Source organism: Petaurus breviceps, unplaced genomic scaffold (assembly GCF_028583685.1).
Source record: "Petaurus breviceps papuanus isolate PSGF00001 unplaced genomic scaffold, PetGlider_PUasm1.0 175, whole genome shotgun sequence".
In the NCBI taxonomy this organism is placed as follows: Eukaryota; Metazoa; Chordata; class Mammalia; order Diprotodontia; family Petauridae; genus Petaurus; species Petaurus breviceps.
The window spans coordinates 11,941,396-11,964,022 of NW_027185764.1; the positions used below are offsets into that span (position 1 = coordinate 11,941,396).

At 37.4% G+C, this 22,627-nt stretch overlaps 1 protein-coding gene across 1 annotated transcript in view; it reads right to left on the reverse strand.

Annotated features, from left to right (window-relative positions):
* The window catches only part of SDK1 (sidekick cell adhesion molecule 1), a 1,154,843-nt gene that overhangs the window by 514,134 nt on the left and 618,082 nt on the right, over window positions 1-22,627 (reverse strand). Inside the window, exon 8 of the mRNA XM_069084769.1 lies at window positions 5,064-5,197. Within this exon, the coding sequence (XP_068940870.1) occupies window positions 5,064-5,197 (134 nt within the window). The remainder of the gene's footprint in view (window positions 1-5,063; window positions 5,198-22,627) is intronic.

Consider the following 22,627-nt stretch of genomic DNA (forward strand, 5'->3'; position numbering starts at 1 on the left):
TGACTAATGTGAAAATATGTTTAACATGATTATATATGAATAACCTGTATCAGACTGTATACCGTCCTTAGTGAAGGGAGCAGGCAGGGAGGAAGAAATATCTGGAACTCAAAATCTTATAAAACTGAATGCTGAAAACTATCTTTACATGTAATTAGAAAAAAATAAAATACAATTAGAAAAAAAAAGGAGTGTAGGGGCAGCTGGGTGGTGCAGTGAATAGAGCAATGGCCCTGGAGTCAGGAGAACCTGAGTTCAAATCCAGCCTCAGACAGTTAACACAAAAACTAGCCATGTGACCTTGGGCAAGTCACTCAACCCCAATTGCCCTCCGAAAATAAAAAAGAAAGAAAAGAAAAAAAGGAGTATAGACTCACAAAGTAAAACTAAAGCACAAAATGAGTTGTATAAATATTTGGTTTCTGTGCATATGTATTAAAGGTAATCCCCTGTCTTGGTTTTGGCTGCAACAGCTAATTCAGAATCACAGAATCTAAAGTCAGTAGACCCCTCAGTAGCTGTCCATTCCAATCCAAACTCAAAATCTCCAGTACATCATCATCATCATCATCACTAACATTTCTATAGCACTTACTACATGCCAGGCACTATGCTCAGCCCTTTACAAATATCATCTCATTTCATTGTTAAAATGACCCTTCGAGGAAGGTGCTATTATTATCTCCATTTTATAGATGAGGAAACTGAGGCAAACACAGAGGTTAAGGGACTTGCCCAAAGTAACATCACTAGTAAGTGCCTGAGGTTGGATTTGAATTCAAGTCCTCCTGATTCCAGACCCAGCAGTTTAATCCACTGCACCAACTAGCTGCCCCTATAGCAGACATGATTAAGTGACCATATGCTCTTTAACTGAAGACCTCCAGTGACAGGAAACCTGTATCTCTCAGGGTGTGCCACTGAGTTTTTAAGTTATATATTCAAGTGATATGTTCCCTGCAGAGGAACAAACCTTGTGTATGTATACAAGGAATATTCCAAGTTATTGCAATCCCAGGTCCAGTTCTCAATTCTTCCTACCTTACCCCTAGGTGGGGACTGGAGTTGGGGAATGATTCTTCAGACAGAAGATGAAAAGGAGAAGCCTCTGTTAGGGAAGGACAGGGGAAGAGGCAGTGAAGACGTTCAAACAATGAAGCCTCATGCCTTACAGAGAGTTGAATGTCATTTTACTTTTTATAGTACAGGATCAGCAGAGATGGTTAGTACCATCACAGGGCATCATTTTCCTCATCTTTTACTTCTATGCCTTTATAGAAGAGAACCTTATTGATGCATGAATTCAGTTCTGAATGAACTGCCCCATAGAAGTTAAGTGAGTGTAAAGTTCTCAAAGGAAAGATGAAAAAATACGTTGGCAGGTGTATAGAGCTTGCCTGAGTTTGACCTCAGAATAGAAATGTCTACTCTCTGGAGAGTTCAGCCCACTCTTTCTCCAGTTTGCACCTGAGCTTCAGGAACTAGCTATGAAAAATTCATACAGTGATGCTTCCAACAATCCCACCTATGTCCTTAACATCTGCTGAATGTAAGTCACATTAAAACTTCAAAGCAAATTCACAATCAATAGTTGCCAGCAAATCTTGCTAGTGACTAGGTGAACTGTTAGTTCAGCAGAGTCCTCAACCCTTCCTGACAAGAAATATCTGTGCAAAACCTACAGTAATTTATCTTTTTATCTATACAAACATAAGGAAAATGCTAAGAAATATTATCATCAACGAAACAGTCACAGAAGCAGCAGGTGGTACCATTATGGTGCTGCATTTTATTTCCAGTAGTTATGCTTGTTATCCAAATTCCTTTTAATCTTTAGTTTCCATACATGGCAACAGTAGCCAAACATCTCAAAAGGCCTCATGTGTGTTTAGCCTTCAAATCCATATTTATGTTTTTTAGAAACACCAGTGTCTTTAAAAACCTGAAATGTGTCTTCCCTGCTGTTAATTGGGTGAGGGTATATCAATTAGGTGACTAAGCTTTCCTTCAAAGCTAGCCTAGGTTGTCTACTTCATTCCCCCAATACTGCCACTGAAGGATAGATGCTTTGTTATTGCACTGGAAGCTAGAGGCCGGACAACATGACACCCTCGTATTTTAAATTAATTACAATATGACCAAACTAGGAGTTTAATTTCCAGGCCCAACTGTTCCAATCTTAGCCACCACACAAAGGCTTCCTTCTTTATATTCTCTGTGCTAGGAGAAAATTTATCTTTGTTAAATGATAATTGGCTGTATTATCTTTTGACTCTTCAGAAATGCTGGCTGGCAAGTTTAAAAAAAGTTTTCATCAATCTTGTTTCATGTTTTTACAAAGCTTGCATCAGAAGGAAAAAAAGAGAAATGTCTAAGTCTGCAGCACACACTCTGTCTTACTAGCATTATGAATAGGTCTTGAGAATATCTAATTTACGAATAAACCTAGTGAGGTGATGTACCCTTCAATATGTTACGGCTTAACAAGAAGACTGGTGGTTGAGGTCCTGGGTTTCAGTATCAATCCCATGGTAGAGCAAATGCATTCCTTCCGGGAAGCACTGCTTCCAAATGGACTTCAGGGCACAAAAAGGAAAGCTAGGATTCACCCTTGAAAATTTATCAAGCACTTGGTGCTGGTTTTATATTTTGTTTTGTTTTGCTTTTAAATTAATTTATAGTGAGGAGACAAATCCCTACACATTGACAAACACTGAGCCAAAACCTACAAATGAATAACAAATTTGTTCTCAGAAATTTGTTCTTTTTCCTTTATTCTCCTTATTTCCAGTTGTGTTTTTTGTTGTGTTTTGTTTTGTTTTTGACATTTCACTGCTTATTACCATCTCCTCCATGTTGTGGGCATATGAAGTATATGGAAATCAAGCACAAATCAAATAATTAAAATATTTATAAGCAGCATCTGGGATACTTTCTGGTTACTTTGAACATAGAAACTAATGCCTGAAATTAAATGTTAAAATTTCTATAGATTCCAATCAACCATGCTCATAGACTTCATGATGTTATAATCTTGAGTTGTCAACATATTAATTTACATGTTTCTTTTATTAGTATTATTATATTAGTTATGTAGGAATCCAATAGTCTAATAACTCTGATATTAACTAGATTCTTTCTAAATTTATTTTCTGTATTTTCTTCTACTGTAATAAGGTCAATCTCCTTTCTCATTTTTCAAAATTTAATCCTTCTTGACTTGTTATCTGTCTGGGTATTATTCTGTAGCTCTTTCTGAGAATAGCTGGTTAAGTCCAACTATGTAGAACTAATAATCACATTTGTCGAGTCTGAAACTAAATGTCATGACAATAATCTAGCTTTATATGAGTTTTACTTAATGTTATAACATCATTTCTTCATTAGGAATTTTCTTCCTCAAATAATAGTAGATTTTAACATAATTTCACCTTCCTGATTTATTTATACATGTGTATGTTCCATGAAGTGAATTTTGTGAAACAATCAATGGGTTTTTTTTTCTTTGAGGCACTTAAAACCCCAGAACCTGTAACACGGAGTTCAAAAGCACCAGAAAAGACCATATTTATGCCCAGACTGGCACATGTTCCTGTTGTCATGGATTGTTTACTATGAATTTGAGGGGTCCGGATCTTCAATCTTATCAGTGTAAGGCATTCACTGGGGGGCCATTGATACAGTTGGTCATCATGGCTACATATCTGCATTCATCAACTTCCAAGAGAAGCTTGAGGCAAGAAGAGATGTCAGGGGTAGGACTGGGACTCAAGACTTCCTGACTCCAGTGCCAGCTTTCTCTGCGCCACAGCACACTGCCTCTAATATAATTTTTTAATGTTGTCGGTTCCCTAGGAATTAAGGTGGCCAGGGGGGGGGGGGGGGAGATGGAGAGGGTGCATACATACTACTCTTAGGGACGTGCAGTGAAGAAAACAGGATAACCAAAAGCCATATCTATCAATCCTATCCCTTCTGTTCCCACTTTCCTCTCTGGCACAAGCTCCACAAATAAAATATAACTTATCTTTAGTAATTTTCAAAAAAAAGGGAAAAATCACTTAAGTAAAAACTCCTATTTAACCATCCCATGAATGAAACTAGATCATGTCCCCTCAAGCCAAATTACATAGCTTATTTCTTCCCATTTTTTGAGGGTGGCAGTTATAGCCAACTCCAGAGATCTGATCATAATATTGTTAAAGCTTATTATTCACTATCAGTTTCCCAAATTGTGTTCATTTAACAACATCAAAGGGGCCTTTTGTACCATGAAGACACCAAGGTATCTGAATATCAAAAACCAGGATACATAAAAGCTTAGTGACCAATATAATAAGCTTCTCTGATACATAAACACATCTTAATATCCAAGGTCATGGCCAAAGAGCTATGTCAGTCTTCAGGATCCTCTTCTTCTCTGTGGAAACTAGCTTCTAGCTACTAAGACTAGGCTAATGAACCTTCTTTTAGAGGTCAAAATTTTAAAGTAAATTTCCTTGATAAAACTTAATTTACAAATGGGATCTCTTTCATGAATCATGTTGTAGCATAACTAAGGTGAGTGATGGAAAATATCAGTTTAATCAGGTAGAAAAATGGATTAATTGTTATGTACATTTAATACAGTTTATTTTAGCTCAACTCAAAAGGAATTTTCCTAAGGATTTTCATGCTGGGCCAGATAGAAATAATTGTCTTAGCTCTTGTAGTCCCAATTAGGACTCATGAATACAATCCCTGTTACTTGAGAGACATTATTAAAAGGGAAAAAAATCACAAATCTATAAAAGCAAAAGCAAAGCATACAACTGTCCATAAAATTGAAAGAATGTTCACAAACGTTATACATATTTATCAACATTTCCTGGCACAACCAAGTACCATTTTTAAAGAAAGCTATAAGTTAAAACTTCTACTCATATGTTTTCGACATTTGATTAATCTAAGAGATAATCAGGTTAACTAAAGAAATGTCCTATCATAACACCATTGTTGATTAAATCAGATTGTTTATTTTCAACAGCATCATTCCATCTTTCATTTAGCATTTTAAGACTTACTTTCTATGCTCAAATAAGTGAATGGGCTTGTCTTATTTTCTCCATTTTTTTCATTGACAGCCTGGACGTAGTAACCTCCCATATCACTTGAAGTTGTTGCCAAGATCACCAGTTGATTCTCCAAGGTTATGGCTCTGTTTAAGAAAGTAAAGGATAGTATCAGCCCACTAAAGAGGGTTTCTCATTTTCTGTTCCAAAAATAAATATCTAGGTCATCTATCTATACAAGGATACCTAAGAGACAAAAAGGGGGAGAGGGATAAAGAGAACTTGAGAGATGAAACCAATCTCTGGGCAGGCTATAAGAAAACTTAGGTTGCTGACCCTTCTCTGTTCAAACCATGAAAAATACTTATAGGATAACACACAGCTGATTATAATAATAGGAAGATAAAAATTATAAAAAATAATGGAGCCCTTTGGTAGGGTATCAATAACTGAGAACATCAAGGGACATTTCACTGATGTAATAAAATGAATTTCATTTATGGTGCTCATCTTTCATACTTCTAATAAAGAATCTCCTTTAAATTACTTCTCATTCCTATTTTTATTAGCTAGATCATAACTATTTAACTTACTTTCTTCATGCAAAACAAAGGTCTTACCTATAAATCCATCACATACAAAAGCTGCAACGTACACCAAAAGGCTATCTAGTTATTCTTTCCATGTTGCAGGGGTTAGAGGCATGGCACCCCCATGAGTTGGAAAATCCATGTAAAATTTTTTGGATCTCCCTTCATAGCAGAGAAGAAACTTGAATGATGGTATCAAAAGATAAAATATGATGATATTATAATATCATATTACTGTACTGTATTTTATACATATACTGCATGTATATATTTTATACATTTCTGTATAATGTACATATATTTTATACATTTCTGAGCTTCGAAACTTCTGTGTCATCTGCTGTTCTTTGTGTGGCATCTGCACCTCCACAAGAGTCCCCAAAAATCTCATTTAATTTCTTATCCTGTGATACAGCAAAACAGCAATGGGGAAAGTCAAGATGTGGGAGGGGTAACTCCACTTTTAATTTAATTAACTAAGTAACTATTATGTCAAAAGCACTGTGGTGGGTGTTGTGGACGCAAAGACAGAAGTCCAACACTGCCTGCTATCAAGGAGCTTTCATTCTACCAGGGGAAACAACATGTACACAGAGGAGTAAATATAATGTGATTTCACATGGGCATTAGCTGGGGTGGGAGGAATGCAGGGAATCAATTAAGATTTCATGGAGGAAGAGACATTGAGCTGAGCCTAAAACGAATGATGGTAAGGATTTTGAGATGTAGAGGGATAAGGAGGGACTACATTTCATTCAGCAAACATTTATTAAGCACCTACTATATGCCAGATACTGTGCTAAGTGCTGAGGATGCAAAAAAGAGGGAAAAGACAGTCTCTACTTTCAAAGAGCTTCCAATCTCTAGATACAGTGCAGAGATTGTAGGAATTGTAAAAGCAAGAGATGATGTGTTGGGTTTAAGATATAGGTTAGTAATATAATTTGGTTGGAACACAGAGTACATAAAAGGGAGTACAGTAATATGAAATGGATTTAAAAAGATAGGCAGAAGACTGATAGATTATAGAGGGCTTTAAATACAAGACGGAGGTGCCCCCATTTTATCCTAGAAGCAGTAGTGATCCACTGAGGTTCTGGAGTGGCATTGCTGGGCCTAGACCTTAGCAAGATTATTTTAGGAGCTGTGTTGAGATTGGGTTGGACAAGGGAGAGATAAAAATCATGGAGGACAATTAGGGAGGTATTATAAAATGTACATGAGTTAAGTATCAGTTGTATGAACAGAATGAAGGGGACAGATACAAGAGATATTATACAGAGAGAAACAATAATCTTTGGTAACTGATAATGAATAGCAGTGAGGACAATGGAAGATAATCCACTGTTATGAACCCAAATGACTGTTACGATACCCTCAAAATAGGTAGGAAAATTGAGAGATAGGCAAATTTAATAGAGAAGATAGTTAATTTTATTTTAGATATATTGTGTTTGAGATGCTGATGAATCATTAGGTGAAGACATATAGTAAGAAGGTGGCAATTTGAGAAGAGAGATAAGGACTATACACATAGATGTGGGGGTCATTGGCATGGAAGTTATCATTAAATCCATGGATATATATGAGATCATCAAGCAAAAGATTATAAAGAAAGAAAAAAGGACATCTCAAGCCTTAAAGAATACTTATGGTTGGGAAATAGATGATAAAACAGCAAAGAGAGAAGAGAAGAAAGAATATGGCTATGTGTCAGTGGGTTCACTCACAGATCCGTTTGTGCACCTGATCATTTTTGCCTTTATATTTTCAGGATTTCATCATGGCCCCCTTTCATTTGCCCCCCTTATTCCACAAACATGAACATCACTCTAATGCAAGGCCATTTCACCCCCCACCTAAACTACTGCAACAGCTTCCTGACAATCCATTCTACCTCTGATTTCTATCCTCTTCAATCCATATTTCTCAATGCTATCAGAGAGAAATCAACAAAGAATGAGCCTGACCATGTCAAACCCTTGCTTAAAAAGCTCTAGTGTCTTTCTATTACCTCTAGGAAAAACACAAACTGACTGGCATTGAAAGTCCTTTCCAATCTAGCTCTAACCTAATTTATTACTCCCCTTCACCAACTACACTCCATTCCAACTGGCCAGCTCACCATTTATCATATATGACATTCAGTCTCCAGTCTTTGTGACTGCATGTGTTGTGCTCTATGCCTAGAATGCACTCACTCCTCAACCCTTTCAATACTTAGTCTCCTTCAAAGCTCAGTTCAAGTGCCCTCTCTGAAATGAAACTTTTCCTGATCCTATTCAGCTGTTAGTGCCTCCTCTCCGTGAAATTATCAAAGTAAATTTTGCATATCTACTTGTGTATTTACATGCTGTTTCTTCAATAGAATGTTAATACTTTGAGAGCAGGGACTAATTTATTGTTGTCTCTGTGACCCTAGTGTCTAGAATAGTGTCTAGCACATAGTAGGTGATTAAAAAATATTGATTATATAACAGAAACAAAAAAGTAATATGTATTTCCAAAATAGTATAAGCATAAACTTATTTTTCTCCCTGTCATTTTTTTCTTAAATGTAAACACATAACACATGAAGAACCTCCAAATAGAACAGAAATAAAAGGTATCGTCAGAGAACTATATAAGAGGAAGAGAAATGGGCTGGTTAAATGATAAGGGTAAAATGGAAAACCTGAGTGTTCACTGGTATTCTCATGATGTCAAGAGAAAGCAAGGAATGCCATCAGCACATTGACTGCGCAACATATGGTGTACTTATGGGAAGATTTGGACAACTCACAAGGAATGAGCAATCAGACACAGATTGGGATCTGAACTATAGGAGGGGGCATTCAGATCAGAGAGACTGGAGATCTATTTGAACACCCAAGCACATAATTCTTTATATATTTCTATAATTTCATCATTCTTTCCCCCTTCCCTATACAGATGGTAACTCCTCTACCCTCGATTAGATGGACAACCTTCTGGTGCTAAACTTTTCCATGTTTAGGGAGACTATTCCTCAGTCAACAAATACACCATTGCTAAGCCTAGACTCAGAACCTTTTTATCCTGGAAGGGTCTATCAGACCTTGTGCTCTGCTGCCATAGTGTTCACTAGTAAGCGCTGTATAAATGTTTGCTATTATTATTATTATTGGGCTTTTTTGGCAGGTTTGTTGTTGTTGTTCTGGTTTTTTTTTTCTTTTTGGAGGGGGAATGGGGGTTAAGTGACTTGCCCAAGATCACACAGTCAGTAAGTGTTAAATGTCTGAGGTCAAATTTGAACTCAGGTCCTCCTCACTTCAGGGCCGGTACTCTATTAACTGTACTACCTAGCTGCCCCTAAAATTCACATTGTGCTTACATAACATTTTATTCCTCTGATTCTCTTTTGTTTGTTTTATTTTTTGTTTTTTGGAGGGGGGAAGGCAGGGCAATTGGGATTAAGTGACTTGCCCAAGGTCACACAGCTACAAAGTGTTAAGTGTCTGAGGCCAGATTTGAACTCAGGTCCTCCTGACTCCATGGCCGATTCACTGTGCCACCTAGCCACCCCATATTATTATTATTGTTGTTATTATTATAGTAGCACTTATTAGGATATATATGTACATATATAAAACATTTTTTCTTAAATATCAGTTTATAACAAATACTTTAATACCATGCCATACCATAATTTAATACCATAATTAAATTAATTAACTAATTAATTAATTTAATAACATGATTCCTGAGCCCAGGGAAAGCTTAATTAAATATTAATTTTAATTTTAGGTACTTTCAGGAATCTTACCTATTAGCTTTTATTCCGATATTGAAAAATATTCATCCTTGGTATTCTGGGTATTATTAGAATTAATATAAATACTAGGATCAGGTACTGCAGCTAGGTGGCACAGTAGATAGACTAGCAGGCTTGGAATCAAGAAGATTCATCTTCCTGAGTTCAAATCTGGTTTCAGACACTCACTAGTTGTGTGACCCTGGGCAAGTCACCATTTGCCTCATTTTCCTCATCTTTAAAATGAGGTGGAGGTTGGAACCAAGATGGCAGAGTACACGCAGGGACTCACCTGACCTCTCCCCCAAACCCCTCCAAATACCTTTAAAATTTTACCCTAAACAAATTATAGAGCAGCAGAACCCACAAAATGCCAGAGTAAAATAAATTTCCAGCGCAAGACAACCAGGAAGCTTGACAGGAAAGGTCTGCTACACCATGCTGAGGGTGCAGTGCAGTCCGGCCCAAAACTTGAATCCATGGCAGGCCTCAGGGGACTGAATCACTGGCAACTGTAGTGGTTTCCAGATTTCTTAACTCACAAATGTCAAAGACAACTTAGAATGTTAATAAGAAAGGTCTGTCAGTCCTGGGTTAAAGAGGAGCCTGGTCCACCCCAACCCAGGATGGTGGCAATGCAATGGTGATGGCTGCTTCCAGTGCTATTGGCCCACAGATAAAAGGGGAATAAAGCATCTGATTGTAAGGTGATTGCAGGGATCTCTTCACTGGTGCTGAGACAGGATTCTCTTGCTTTGCCCATGATTAGATCTCAGTTACAGTCCTGGGTGGTGATTCTGGGGCAAGGAGGAGCTTGAGGTGGTGGTGGAAAATGAAGGCTCTCACATTCCAATGCAGAAAAGATTGCATGTGGTCACTCACAGACCAGAACACAGGCCAAGAAAGGAGCATATACCTCTCCTTTGATCATACCACCAGGGAAGAACTAAAAGTTTACAGGTCCCTAAAAGTATCTCTGAAAATAGCTGTGTAAAATGCCTGAAGCTTGAGACACTACACCCTCCACAATGAAAGCAGAGCCCTGCCTTAACAAAGAGTTAGAAAATCAAATACTTGACCAGGAAAATAAGTAAACAGCAGAAAAAATTTCAGACTACAGAACCTTATTTTGCTTACAAAGAAGATCAAAATATACAACCAGAAGACAACAAAGTCAAAGCTCCAACATCCAAGGCCTCCAAGCAAAATATGAATTGGTTGTAGGCCATAGAAGAGCTCAAAAAGGATTTTGAAAATGAAGTAAGAAAAGTAGAGGAAAAATTGGGAAGCCAAATGAGTGATGCAAGAAAATAACGAAAAATAAGTCAATAGTGTGCTAAAGGAGACCTCCTCCACCCCCAAAATAATCCTGAAGAAAATAACATCTTAAAAAATAAACTAACCCAAATGACAAAAGAGGTCCAAAAAGTCAATGAGGAGAAGTATGCCTTAAAAAGCAGTATTGGCCAAATATTAAAGCAAGTTCAAAAGTTCACTGAAGAAAATAATTCCTTAAAAATTAGAATGGAGCAACTGGACACTACTGACTCTATGAGAAATCATGAAATTATAAAACAAAACCAAAAGAATGAAAAAAAGAGAAGACAATGTGAAATACCTCATTGGAAAAACAACTGACCTGGAAAATAGATCCAGGAGAGATATTTTTTAAATTACTGGACTACCTGAAAGTTATGATCAAAACAAGAGCCTAGATATCATTTTGCAAGAAATTATCAAGGAAAACTGCCCTGATGTTCTGGAACCAGACGGTAAAACAGAAATTGAAAGAATCTACCTATCACCCCCCAAAAGAGATCCCAAAAGGAAACCTGCTAGGAATATTATAGCCAAATTCTGGAGTTCCCAGGTCAAGGAGAAAATATTGCAAGTAGACAGAAAGAAACAATTCAGACATTATGGGAAGACAGTCAGGATAACACAAGATCTAGCAGCTTCTACATTAAGAAATCAGAGGGCTTGGGATATGATATTCCAGAGGTTAAAGGAGCTAGGCTTAAAACCAGGAATCACCTACCCATTAAATCTGAGTATATTCCTTCAGAGGAAAAATGGGCATTCAAAGAAATAGAGGACTTTCAAGTGTTCTTAATGAAATACCAAGCACATTGGAGGAGGAGGTAATCAGAAGCAAACACTTTTGAGGACGGACAGGGACAAAAGAGAATAGAATAAATAGGGGGCAGGATAGGAAGAAGGGAAATATAGTGAGTCTTCCATAAGCTGACTATTATGGAAGTGTTTTGCATGACTACACACATACAGCCTATGTCAAATTGCTTAACTTCTCAATGAGAGTGGGTGGAGAGGGAGGAAGGGAGAGAATATAGAAGTCTAAGTTTTAAAAATGAATGTTAAAAATCCTTTTTACATGCAACTGGGAAATAAGATATATAGGCAATGGGGTATAGAAATCTATCTTGCTCTACAGGAGAATAGATGGGGAAGGGGATAAGAGAAGCGGGGGCAGATTGGGGGAAAGTGTGGGAAGGGTGCATGCTATCCTGGGGGAGGAGGAGGGGAGAGATGTGGAGAAAATTTAGAACTCAAAATCTCATGGAAGTGAATGTTGAAACTAAAAGTAAATTCTTAAAAAAATGAAATAAAAAAATAAAATGAGCTGGTGAAGGAAATGGCAAACCACTCCAGTATCTTTGCCAAGAAAACCACTGACAAGTCACAAAGTGTTGGACTGGATTGAAAAATGACTAAACGATTAAACTAAATGATCAGGTATCTGGAAAGGCCCTTGGAGATTCATCTATTCTTATTCCCTATTTTACAGACAAATAAATGGAGACCATGAGAATTGAAGTAATTTGCCCAAAGTTACATAATTATTAAGTAGAAGGATCAAGACTTGAACCTGGCTCTTTTTTTTCTTTTTTTCTTTTTGGAGGGCAATTGGGGTGAAGTGTCTTGCCCAAGATCGCACGGTTAGTTTTTGTGTTAAGTGTCTAAGGCTGGATTTGAACTCAGGTCCTCCTGACTCCAGGTCTGGTTCTCTACTCACTGCAGCACCCAGCCGCCCTGTGCCTGGCTCTTTTTATTCTACCTCATCACACTCTGACACGATCTACTCTGATGACAGACTAAAGGAGGAATTTCAATAAAACAATAATAAATATTCTATATAACATCTCTCTTTGCAGGGAGCAAGAAAACAGCAGATCAGTGATCTATATATTCAATTGGACAACAGTTCCTACTATGGATCAGGACCTAGGGGTTGAAATATTTATTTTCTTTTAATAAGGATTCATAGACATCTAATAGAAATTTCAGTTTTAAAGATGTGTTGCATGTTTACCTAAAAATAGGTGCTATTGAATCTTTTGCTGCTGACCTCTACCTTCAAGTCTAGCCTTTAGTTCCATATTCATTAAATCTAACTCCCTTATCAGCAGACAGCCTGTTTTTCTATTAGAAAGACCTGAACCTCTTTGGCCAGTGATGGAAGATACAGGAAGAGCAGAGTAACCTCGTTAGGGCCAGGATTCTGAGTTCTGACCTATACTTTGTGAATCAATTCAGTACAATTCAATTTCAACAAACATTTATTAACTGTCTACTATGTACAAGGCACCATGCTTGGCCTTGTTAAAAATAAAAGACTGTCCCTGCCTTTAACTTCCATGTAATCTGCTTGATAGTAGAGGATGTCTTGTTTTTCACTTTATATTCTTACCACCAAAGTACCTAGCCCATAGTAGGGACTTGAAAAATGGAATTCAAGGAGAACCTGACCTGAAGCAACTTATCTAAGACTGATTATGAAAGAAAACTGAGTGTCTTAGCATTTATTGAATGAGAGAGGTCAGAGAAGAGAGGGAGCAGGAGCTCCTAATTTTTTAGATTAGATGATTTAGAGAATTATAAACTAATCCATGACCCACTCTAAGCCAACAAAATATTCTGAGGAATGAGAAAACAGTAGCAACTGTGGAAGATAAGGGAAAGATAATTTAAGATCTCAACCTACATTCCTATGAAGGAAAAAGAGAAAAGGAGGCAAGGGATTCAAGGACAGACACTTCATGGAGGAGAGGACAGGAGCAGAGCCTTTAGAGAAGATAGAAACAAACAGGAAGCACCTTTGAGGCACAGGGATTATGCAGACTAACTGAAGCTGGTGATGAATAGACAATGATCTAATTTAGTTGCATGAAGGAGACTGATATGAAATAAAACTCGACACATAAACTGGAAACAGACTTTGGAGAATCTCAAGTACCAGGCTAAGAACTTTGTATCTTACCCTAGAAACAACAGGATCATAGATTTAGTGCTGATATCAGTTAGGCAATGAACATTACTAAGTGCCTACTATTTGCCAGGAACTGTGCTAAGTACTGTGGATATACATGTTTGTGTGTGTATGTGTCCATACATGTATAGCACTCTCTCTCTGTCTCTCTCTCTCACACACACATATCTATTTCTATATCTATACACACATATCTATCTCTAAAGAGAGAGAATTGTCTAGATATATCTATCTTTCTATCTATCTATCTATAACCTGTTCCTGACTTCAAGGAGTTTACAATCTAATGGGGGAAAGATAATACACGAAAGAAAACTTAAAAGCAATGAGGAAGGTTTGGGGTAACCTGGGAAGGTACCCATTGTGACAGCCTGGTGGAAAAATCAAAGATGTGCCAAAATAGTGCAGCCAGGTAAGAAATGAGGAGGGAGATGTTTGTTGATGAGCTTCCTAGGGTGTAGTGAAAAAGCCAGAGAAGTCTCGTAGTGCAGCCAGGTGAGAAATGAGGAGTGACCTTAAAGAACATCTAGTCATAAGTCTCATTTTACAGATGGGGAACTGAGTACAAGAAAGGTTAAATGAGTTGCCAAAGGTCACACATGTAGTAGGTGCAAGAAGTAGGATATGAATCCAGTTTCTTTGCCTACAAACCTGTCACATTTATGTCTTACTTTCACAAGGGGAGGAGAGGGAGGGGAGGTGCATTGCTGAAGGTGGGGAGGTGATGTCATGGTCAAAGTAAAAATATTTTGTCAGCTGTGTGAAAAATGGATAATAACATAAAGATAATGTAAACGGGGAGATCAATCAAGAGGCCACCACAACAGTTAATAGGACAGGTTATGAGGGCCTGAATAAGGGTATATATTGTGTAAGTGAAGAAAAGATGACAGATGTGAAAAGAAATGAGGAAGTAGAACCAAGTGTACATAGCATCTGATTGGATATGGGGATCAAAGGGTAAGGGAAGCACCCAGGGTTACATTAAGGTTGTAGGGCTGTGTTATTGAGAAGATGATAGCACTGTCAGAAAAAAAAATGTTTGGAGCAGGGGCAGATGTATGGGAAAAGGTAGATTCTGTTTTGAATAGCTTGATTTTGAGATGCTTTGGAGATATAAAGGTGAATATGTCTGAAAGGTAGTTATAGATGGGAGATGAGTTCTAGGTAGAGGTTAGTAATAAATAAAACAGGAAACCTTCTGCATAAAGACAATAATTGAAGCCATGGAAATGAGTGCAGTCCCCAAGGAGGGGAGTACAGAGGAAGAAGATCCATGACAGCACCTGAAGGATAACCACACTCAAGAAGTAGAAGATGGAGATTGAACCACCAAAGGAGATGGAGAAAAAGAAGGTATACAGACAGGTAGAAAGATTAGCAGGAAAACGCAATCAAGTTTCTAGAAGAAGGGAACACTTACAGATAGCAGAGACTGGGTTTGAACTCAGGTCTAGCTGACTCCAAACCCAGCAATGTGCCTATCCAATGGGCCGCCTTGCTGCCTCAATGTGCACTGAGAGGCTGGTAGTCGCTAACCAGTGCAGACACTGGGGATTGTACTTGATACCAGTCCCACAACCAGGTAACATACAGACTTGCTGAACTAACTGAATACAAACCTGCCAACAAGATGGAGTTTCAGTGCCGGTCTTACCTATACCACTCATTCTCTTAGAATGCTACTCAGTGAAGAGACAAAAAAATTCTACAGCAAAGCTGAGGGCTCATGTCTTAAGAGAAGAGAATGTCTGATCTGGAAGAAAATGGGGTTTTGCCAGGAGAAACTAGAGTTGCCCTGGATGTCTAAGGAGGTCAACAAGAAGACATTCTTAACAGGAGACCGACAGATATATTATCAGAGAAGAGCATAGCTTGCCACATGTGGGACTAGAAGTGACAATGGGCAATAACTCTTAAGAAGATATTTTAGGACTTTCTTAAAAGTTTCAGCATTATCCTTGACTCCTCATTCTCCTTTACCCTATATATCCAATTAGTTTCTAATCTCACCATTTGTTCCTCCTCAACACCTCTCACATCCAATCCTTTCTCTCTACTCACACAACTGCCACCTTAGTTCAGGTCCCTATCACTTCTTCTGTGGTCAATTATAATGGTCTTTCAAATGGTTTTCCCACCTGAAATCTTTTCCCACTCCAATCCATCCTCTGTATAGCTACCAAAGAGATTTTCCTTAAATGAAGATCCTACCATGTCACTCCTCTGCTCAATAAATTCCAATGGCTCCTTTTTGCCCCTAGAATTGAATATAAATTCCTCTATCTGGCTTTTAAAGTCCTTATAACTTGGCTCCAATCTATTTTAAAAGCTTTTTTATATACATTATTCCCCCTCCCACCTACCAGTCCAGTTCAACTGGGCTTCTCCCTTTTTTCACAGACTGCAATCCACCTTCCATGCACATGCTATCCTCCATACCTACCAAGCATTCTGCATTCTGCCAGATACTCTGCCTCTTCAAGATCAATGAAGCCAAAGTTCTTCCTACTACATGAAGACTTTTCTGATTCTGCTACATATTTCTCCTTTTATCTTGTATTTTCTACTGTGTATTTATAGGTAGATAGAAAGATGGATGGATGAATGGACAGATGGATGAAAGAACAGACAGACAGAAAGAGACATAGATATTTGGTACATAATTACATATGTACATGTTTCCTCTCCAGATATTACTTGCTGTAAAATGAAGATTGGGTAATTTTCTTTTTTGTGTGTTTTTAATAAATTTATTTTTGATCCATTGTAACCTGCAGGTTTGCAAATGGAGAGTTGGTGTCTACTGGAGATTTCCATGAGCTTCTGGAAGAAATATGAAGCTCTTAAGAGGTAACCAAGGTCTATATCCCCTGGAAGTCTCTGACACATGGCTAATATGAACCCTTTTACTACATAAAATTATACAGTTGTCATATTGTTGTAATCTCTGTAATTTCCCTTTTTGATATAATTCATTTTTTCTATGCTGAACAGGTGAGTTTGTTATACGTGACATAAAATTGCCCCTGCTTTGAAGGCAAAAGAATGAGATTGGTTAGTGAAGAGACCCATAAGCAAGTTTTCCAAGGTATAAACTTCCCTGGAGAGTTAACATCTCTACAGCAGATCTCAGTAATCAGTAAAATTTAGCCAGGAAGGGTCACAACCCACATTCACCTTCAAAGTGGTCCTCAACTCATTCCCTTTACCCTACATATTTTTTTTAAGATTTATTGATACTTTTTTTTAAAACTACAGACATTTTCTGACTTCCGCTCTCCTTCATAAAATACCCCCACCCCAAAACAGATGCTTTGCCAGAAAGAAAAAAGTTGGCAAAAATAACATGATACAGAGATCCAAGTTTGATAGCAAAGGAAACCTTCAGCGGCCCTATGTTCACCACCTCTCTACTCAGGGAAGGAAGATCCTTCACCTACTTCCTTCTCCATTCAACCACACATTCTAAAAGCCCATATTAGCAGCAGGGGCCAATCGGAAACAATTAAACACTAAAGGGTAGCACTGTCAACTGCCATGAAGTTTCTTAGTTTGTATTTTGCATTTAATATATCAGCTTTATTACAGTCTAAATTATAAGATAGATATAAAAGAGATATACATCAACTCATTGGAAATACCATGATGTCAACAAAATCATATTATTTTACTTTATACAATGTTTCACTTTATTCCTTCTTAAGTAGAACCCATTTCTTTAGATCTCTTCCTACCTTGACTACAGGTTTTAAACCAAACTCTAGAGTACTTATGAAATTCTAATAACTATAATTTTCTCAGTGTGTGAGAAGGGTTCTATTCATATCTGAGAAGAAAAGTGAAAAAATATATGTGTGTGTGTGTATGTGTGAGTGAGTGCATGTGTGTGTGTATGTGTGTGTGTATGCTAGGCAACTAGAGGGCAATCTCATCTCTTATCATCAATCTTCTGAGGAAAGGATATAGGTAATGCCTTCTACATAATATGATGGACAGGGCCTTGTCATTTGGAGGACAAAGTGAGGCTGGTGACCCTGCACAGCCCTCCCTCCCTCAAATCAAAGTCAACAGCAAGTCATGTCATCGTCTCCTTGATGCCATGGTCCTGTTGGAGAACAAAGGACAAAGACAACATGTGAGTAGTTCAAGCTGCCTGAATTGGGAACCAGCCAGTTGGGTAACAGCTGTAGCTTTGCCTCTGCCTTTGCCTCTCCAAAGGAGGGTAAATTTTGATGGTCAAAAGCTGCCTAGTTAACTTGGGGTTTACTGGATAGATTTCTTTCTCAAAGACCAAGCCTCAAACCCATTTCACTTCAGAGCTCATGGATTAGACAATAGGTCCCTGCCCAAGCATCACTTAAAGGCTGTTTTGGGGTCCTCCTGGCTCAGAGTGAATGTCAATAGCAACTCTTTCTTTTTTGGCCACCAACCCTGAGGGTCTTCCCTTTCCAGTTTGATTTTTTTTTTAATTAAAGCAGCCATCCCTTGACTCACTTCTTAAAGAGGTCTATTCACTGAATGGGCATTAACTCACTCAAAGTGAGTACCTGAAAAGGCCTTAGCCTAAAAGAGTCAAGGTCTCCCATTACATCCTGGACCATCTCTAGTCATTCAGATGAACTTCTGGCTTCTGGACCCAATAGCACTGAGGGCTTAAGAGACTTACTCAGGGTCAGACAATGAGTTTGTATCAGAGACATGACCTGAATCCAGGCTTCTTGGTTTCAAGGCCAGCTTTCTGTACACTGCATCTTTCCCCATAATAGATACATCATAAACTTGTTGGACTGAATCAAATTGAAAGGTTAAGGTAATTTAAATTGTTTTATATATACCAGAAGTTCTTAACATTTTGTGTGTTATAAACCCCTTGGGCAATCTGATGAAATAAGCCTATGTAACCCTTATGAGAATAATGTTTAAAAATTCCTAAAATGAAAATACAGTTTTAGAAAAGAAACTAGTTGTATTGAAATACAATTGGCAAAATTTAAAAAAAAAAAGCTAATTATTGAATCCCAGGTTAAGAATCTCTGATTTGTGGGAGGAAAAAAGAAAAAGGTAAAACCTGAGGACTACTATATGCCTGACTGTTTTTTTTTTTTGTTTGCTTGTTTTTGCAATGAAGGATAGTGATCAATTGTTCTTAATGCCTGTGAGGGATGATTTCTCAGAAGTGAAGCCTCCTCAAAAGGGTTAAAAGTTTTTGCATTATTGAAACTCTTTTTACTCCCTTACAGACTAACATCTGTAGTTAGCTGACCTTGTAAAAACCATACTTTGCAACATAACCTAAACTGTGCACTTTTGCAAACTCTTGCAAAGCTTCCTGCTTTTTTCTTGTCTCTTGCAAACTTGTTCTTTGTTGCTGGGGAAGAATCACTAGAATAGATTGTGCCCCCGGAATCCCAGCCAATGGGATAAGGGTAAGTGGCTTGGGGGGAGGGGGGAGAGGGATGGGAAGCTCACATTAGGGTATAAAAGGACCTTGCTTTCCAGAATCAATTGGTACTTCCCTGGCCAGCACCCTTAGAGCAAGGAGGACTGGTACCCTTTCTCATGAGAAAGCAATAAACCCATTTCTGCTTTCAAGAATCTAAGTCTTTGTATGGATTTATTGGTAGTGGTCTCTGTCCCACACATGCCCAAGAAGGCCCAAACTAAGGGGAATTGGCTTAAATGAAAGCAGCAAATACAAATATTTCAGTTGTATGTAAAAATGGTAGACCTGAATAGCAGTGGCTAAGACACAGGCCTTGGGGTCTGGAAAATGTGAGTTCAAATCCCATTTGAGGGACTTAATAGCTGTGTGTCACTGATCAAGTCACTTTATTTCTGAACTTCAGTTTCCTCATCTGTAAAATGAGGATAATAATAGAACCCTACTTGACTAGGTTGTTGTGAGGATCAAAGGAGATCACTCATGTAGGGCTCTGAAAACTTAAATGCTCTATACAAATGTTAGCCTATTAGAGAAAATGTGGAACTCATTTTTTTAAAAATTAATGTTAAAATTGTCCTTACATGTAATTGGAAAAAATAAAATACTACTAAAAACAAATGTTAACTATTATTATTGATAAGAGCTTATATATGTTTGGCACATCATATTTTCCAAATTACTTTGGCTTCTGTTGTCTTGAATTTCTTCCTCACAACTGTCTTAATAGGAAGTGATACTGTTAATATTCTCATTTTATAGATGATGACACTAAACACAAAGAATTATATGGGAGAGACTTAGTTTGTTAAAAGTCACTATTGACACCAGGAATCTCTGGGGTGGTTGTGGCGTTTAATATTTAATATTACTACATTTGCTATTTTTTGGTGTTTAATATTTAATATTACTACATAGGGGAATTTAATATTACTACATTTGCTAATGCCCAGGAGACTACTCTATCCAACAGCAGCTGCTTTTCTTAAGGTTATCATCTGTGGTCCAGATTTTATAAATACCCAGTGAGTAACTCGATGGCAATGCTAAAGATATGGAGAGAAAAGAGGGGCCATGATGATAATGAGCCAAACAAATAGGGCAGAGGATTTCAGTCTTGCTCTGTGTGTCATGGACCCCTTGGACAGATTGATGAAGTCCATTTTCTTCTCAGAATGATGTTTATGCACAAAAAAAACCCTGAAGATTACAACATGCTCATGAACATCAAGTTAAGATCCTCTTATAGGGTAAGGAAGATTTCTCATCATACCCCTGTGATAATTGTCATAGGATCGATGGAAGGAATACCAGAGGACCATCAGAAAAAATAAATTAGTTCTTTGATGCTTTCACAAAAATGATTTGTCATTTTATTCCTTATATATCTTCAGAGCCTTTTCTGAAAAGACAAAATAGAACTAGTGATCATCATGACTGAATATTAGTATATTACTTTAAAACAAAGAAGAGTGTCTTTCATATTGGTATTAATTATGTGCAACGAATTCTGTATTTGAGTATTTCTACAAACCAATTTCCCCTAAAGTCAACTCTGCACATAGTATCTGAAAGCATAATTCATTATAAAAATGGTTTTGAAAAATTTCAATTGGCTTTAAAATATATTGTCAAAATTCAAATTGTTGCAAACAATGCTGAACCTTAGTTTCCAAACCAATATGTTTAATAGAGACATTTTAAAAGTTCTCTTCTTTAATTAAACAACTTTTTAATGATATTAGTTCTAACACAGTGCACTGAGTATAATCAGGATCCCTAGCCACTCAGTTTAAAAGCAAGTTCAAGGCAGACAACTTTGAAATTGATGAACTTCCCTTAGCTGTATAATTGCAAGAACTGAAATTACTTCCAAGAAGTTATGGCAATAATGAGTCCCTGGATACTCAATAAATGTTAAGGTCCTGGAGTGACATGTTTATTTAGTCTGATTGTAAAACTTGTTACTATAACTGACCACTTAATTTGCATTTAGCATTGAAATTTTAAAGCAAGTAGATAAACTTCAATCCACAGATTTCTTTGGAAATTTGAAGCTGGAATCTCAAATAAGCAGAATATTTGTGCTTGAGTGAATTAGGTAGCAGTTAACTCCTGGCTAAATTGGGATATTGAAATTTCACTTTATTAAACCAGATAAAAGGAAAGGCCAGAATTGGTCTGAGAAATGTGAATATAAAATCTGGAGATATGAAGATAGCAGAAATTCCTGAGTTTCAGAGAAGGTGGAGAGGAGAGAGAAGAGTTGAAAGGGAGAATCTATAGTCTTATGGCAGAGTCCTGATTAAAACAGTAAAAGGATTTAGTCATTATCTTAATCCAATTATTGCCAAATATTTCCAACTCAGTCTATTGAGGGATTTTCTCCACCCTGTGCAAACCATATCTCTAATTTCAATTCTCCTTTGGGAATCAGTAATGCAGAAAAGAGCTCAGTGGTGCAGTTCTAGTGTAGCAGGCCTGGAAACAGGAAGACTCATCTTCCTGAATTCAAATCTGGCCTCAGACATGTATTGGCTGTGTGACTCTGGGAAAATCACTTAGTCCTGTTTGTCTCAGTTTCCTCATCTGTAAAATGAACTGGAGAAGGAAATGGCAAATCACTCTAGCAACTTTGCCGAGAAAACCCTAAAAGGGGTCATGGAGTGTCAGATGCTACTGAAAATGACTGAACAACAAAATGTAGGAAAGAGAATTGTTCTAAAAATTGCATGTACTTATTTCACTTTGAAAAAAAGTCTCTAAGTTCTAAGCAATTTGAACTAATAGCTATTTCCTGAATTCATCTCACCATTTTATCTCAACTCTCATGCTTACTGCCTCTTGGTGCTGGAACCCACTATCATCTGTTGAAATTCTTTTCATCCTTCAGTGAAGCCTTCCCTGATCCTGTTAGCTAAAAAATAAACACTTTGTCTGCTAACTTCTCATAGCACTTTAGACATTACATTTGCATTAATCACATTCAATCTGATATCATACATAGAATCAGAGGACCATAGAATCATTGATTGTACCTTAGAGGTTATCTAGTCTAACACCTGTCACTTTACAGATGAAGAAATGAGTACAGGAGAGGTTGAGTGATTTGCCCAAGGTCACATAAGTATCAAGTTTCAGAACATAAATTTGACATAGGTCTTTTGATTCCACATATGTTTTTGTGTATATATCTCCCACGCCACCCTCCCAAACCCAGGGGCCTCTCCAATGGTTAAATGTTCTGTTCCCCTTACTTATATAAATAGCAACTAGCATAATGTTTATATGTAGTAGGTGAGGTGCCTAAGGTACCCAAAAGATTTTTAAAAAATAGAAGGTCCCATATATGGCCATAGTATCACTATGACAACAGAAAATCTGCCAGTCCTTAAAGAGGCATAAAGGAGCAATGCACAACTATTTTTTCTATCTATCTATCTATCTATCTATCTATCTATCTATCTATCTATCTATCTATCT